Source organism: Pyrus communis, chromosome 8 (assembly GCF_963583255.1).
Source record: "Pyrus communis chromosome 8, drPyrComm1.1, whole genome shotgun sequence".
NCBI lineage: Eukaryota > Viridiplantae > Streptophyta > Magnoliopsida > Rosales > Rosaceae > Pyrus > Pyrus communis.
In genome coordinates, this window is record NC_084810.1 from 8,198,704 (window position 1) to 8,200,644 (window position 1,941).

At 41.0% G+C, this 1,941-nt stretch overlaps 1 protein-coding gene across 1 annotated transcript; it reads left to right on the forward strand.

Annotated features, from left to right (window-relative positions):
• Nucleotides 1-1,154: 1,154 nt before the first annotated feature.
• Nucleotides 1,155-1,664, forward strand: LOC137742888 (uncharacterized). The gene has a single exon (XM_068482832.1). It carries the CDS (start codon nucleotides 1,155-1,157, stop codon nucleotides 1,662-1,664), a length of 510 nt encoding a protein of 169 aa, XP_068338933.1.
• Nucleotides 1,665-1,941: the final 277 nt, after the last annotated feature.

Below are 1,941 nucleotides of genomic sequence, written 5' to 3' on the forward strand. Positions count from 1 at the left end.
TTTAAGACCAATTCAAGTTTTTGAGTAGGATACTAAACAAGCCCTAAGGGAACTCGGTGTCGCTCTCGTTTTCTTGTTGTTCACCATTCAACATGGCGACAGTGGTGGTCTCGGTGTGGATTCGACGAAGAGAACGAGGAAGAGGTTAGAGAGAGACGTATTGCAGATAGAGGGTAAAGAAATAAAAGAGAGTGAGGAAAATGGAGGGCTATACGGGGTGGGAGGAGTTTTGCGTGGGTGCGTCTCACGGTAAACATGTAATTTGAGAGCAACTCCACCATTGCAAAGGCCCATTGGGTTATTCGCTATTTAATTCACCCAGTGAACAGTAACTGCCCTTAATGAATAATGACTGCCTTTTGCATCTCCACCCCTACACTAAATAGCCTTGGCAATAGACAATAAAATATTAGTATTTTTTTTATTTATAAAATAATACAAAATAATTTAATTTGTAATTTCAAATAAGATTTTTAATCGTTCTCGTTGCGCCACGTGTCATTGTCCGGAAAGACAATTATTGGTGATGGATTTCGATAAGATTTTTATCCAATGCTATCGTGACGCGTGTCGTTACCTTTTCAGAATCGTTGAGGATAAATTTTCGATAAGATTTTTAACCAATCACGTCACGCCATGTGTCACAATCTGTTTACAATCTTTGAGGATAGATTTTGATCAAATTTTTAACGAATGACGGCATGCCACGTGGCATTATCTACAACCTAATCCTTTCTGAATCCTCCATATAATCCACCATCCATCCTAAAAAATCTCACACCAATTTTCTCAAGATCTTTATCATTATTCATAGTTTTTGCTTCCTTCTTACAATGTCTTCTTCTTCAAGGATAATGTGGAAAATCGATCAGCAAGAGGAAGAATTGTTTAACCAATCAAAATGAATGTTCAATCTCCAAGCGGCCCAAAATGAGATGGAAGATGGTGATGAGCATAAAAGGAGAGATGACGAAGCAAGAATGGCCAAAGCCTCACATTCCCGTTAAGTCATCCAAGCTGTGGTTCAGATCTGCAGGCCCAGCTGTTCCGTAAACCTTGATAGAAGCAGGCAACGACGAGGTACGGAACTCTTGGACCATTATTTTGTCTGTAACAGTGCATTCCCTAATACGTACTTTAGACGTCGTTATAGAATGGAACGACATTTGTTCAACAAAATCATGATTTCTGTTTACAACCATGATTCTTACTGTGTGAAAAAGAATGATGCTTTTGGTGTTATGGATCTCCTTCCTAAGCAAAAAATTAATGATGCCTTGCGGATGCTTGCATATGGAGCATCTGCAGACCAAGTGGATGAGATAGCAAGGATGGGGAAATCAACCATTCTTGAGTCCCTGATGAGGTTTTGCGGAGCAATTGAATCTATCTACACCACAAAGTACTTCCGGAGACCTACTGAGATAGACTTGCAAAGGCTTCTGATGAAGTGCGCGATGCGAGGTTTTCCTGGGATGATTGGAAGGATCGATTGTATGCACTGGACCTGGAAAAACTATCCAAGTGCATGTCAAGGCACTTATGGGGACATAAAAGGAGCAAAAAGTATCATTTTGGAGGCGGTGGCATCTTTTGATACATGGATTTGGCACGCCCTTTTCGGGGTTCCAGGAGCTCAAAATGACCTCAATGTCCTTGTTTAATCCCCAGTGTTCAACGATGTTCTGTAAGGAAAGACACCAAAAGTCATGTACTGGGTCAACGAACATAAGTATGATGGCCATACTGCCTAGCAGACAACATTTACCCAAGGTGGTCATCGTTTGTCAAAACAGTGCCATGTCCATGAAGTGCAAAGGAAAAACACTTTGCAAGCTGTCAAGAGGGGTGCAAAAAGGATGTAGAGCGTTGTTTTGGTATCCTCCAAGTGGTGTTGCCAAAATGTTTGATTTAGAGTCACTTCGATCCATCATGATGACG

Coding starts and splice junctions, on each gene's coding strand:
- LOC137742888 (XM_068482832.1), top strand. CDS start 1,155: ATGGAACGACATTTGTTCAACAAAATCATGATTTCTGTTTACAACCAT.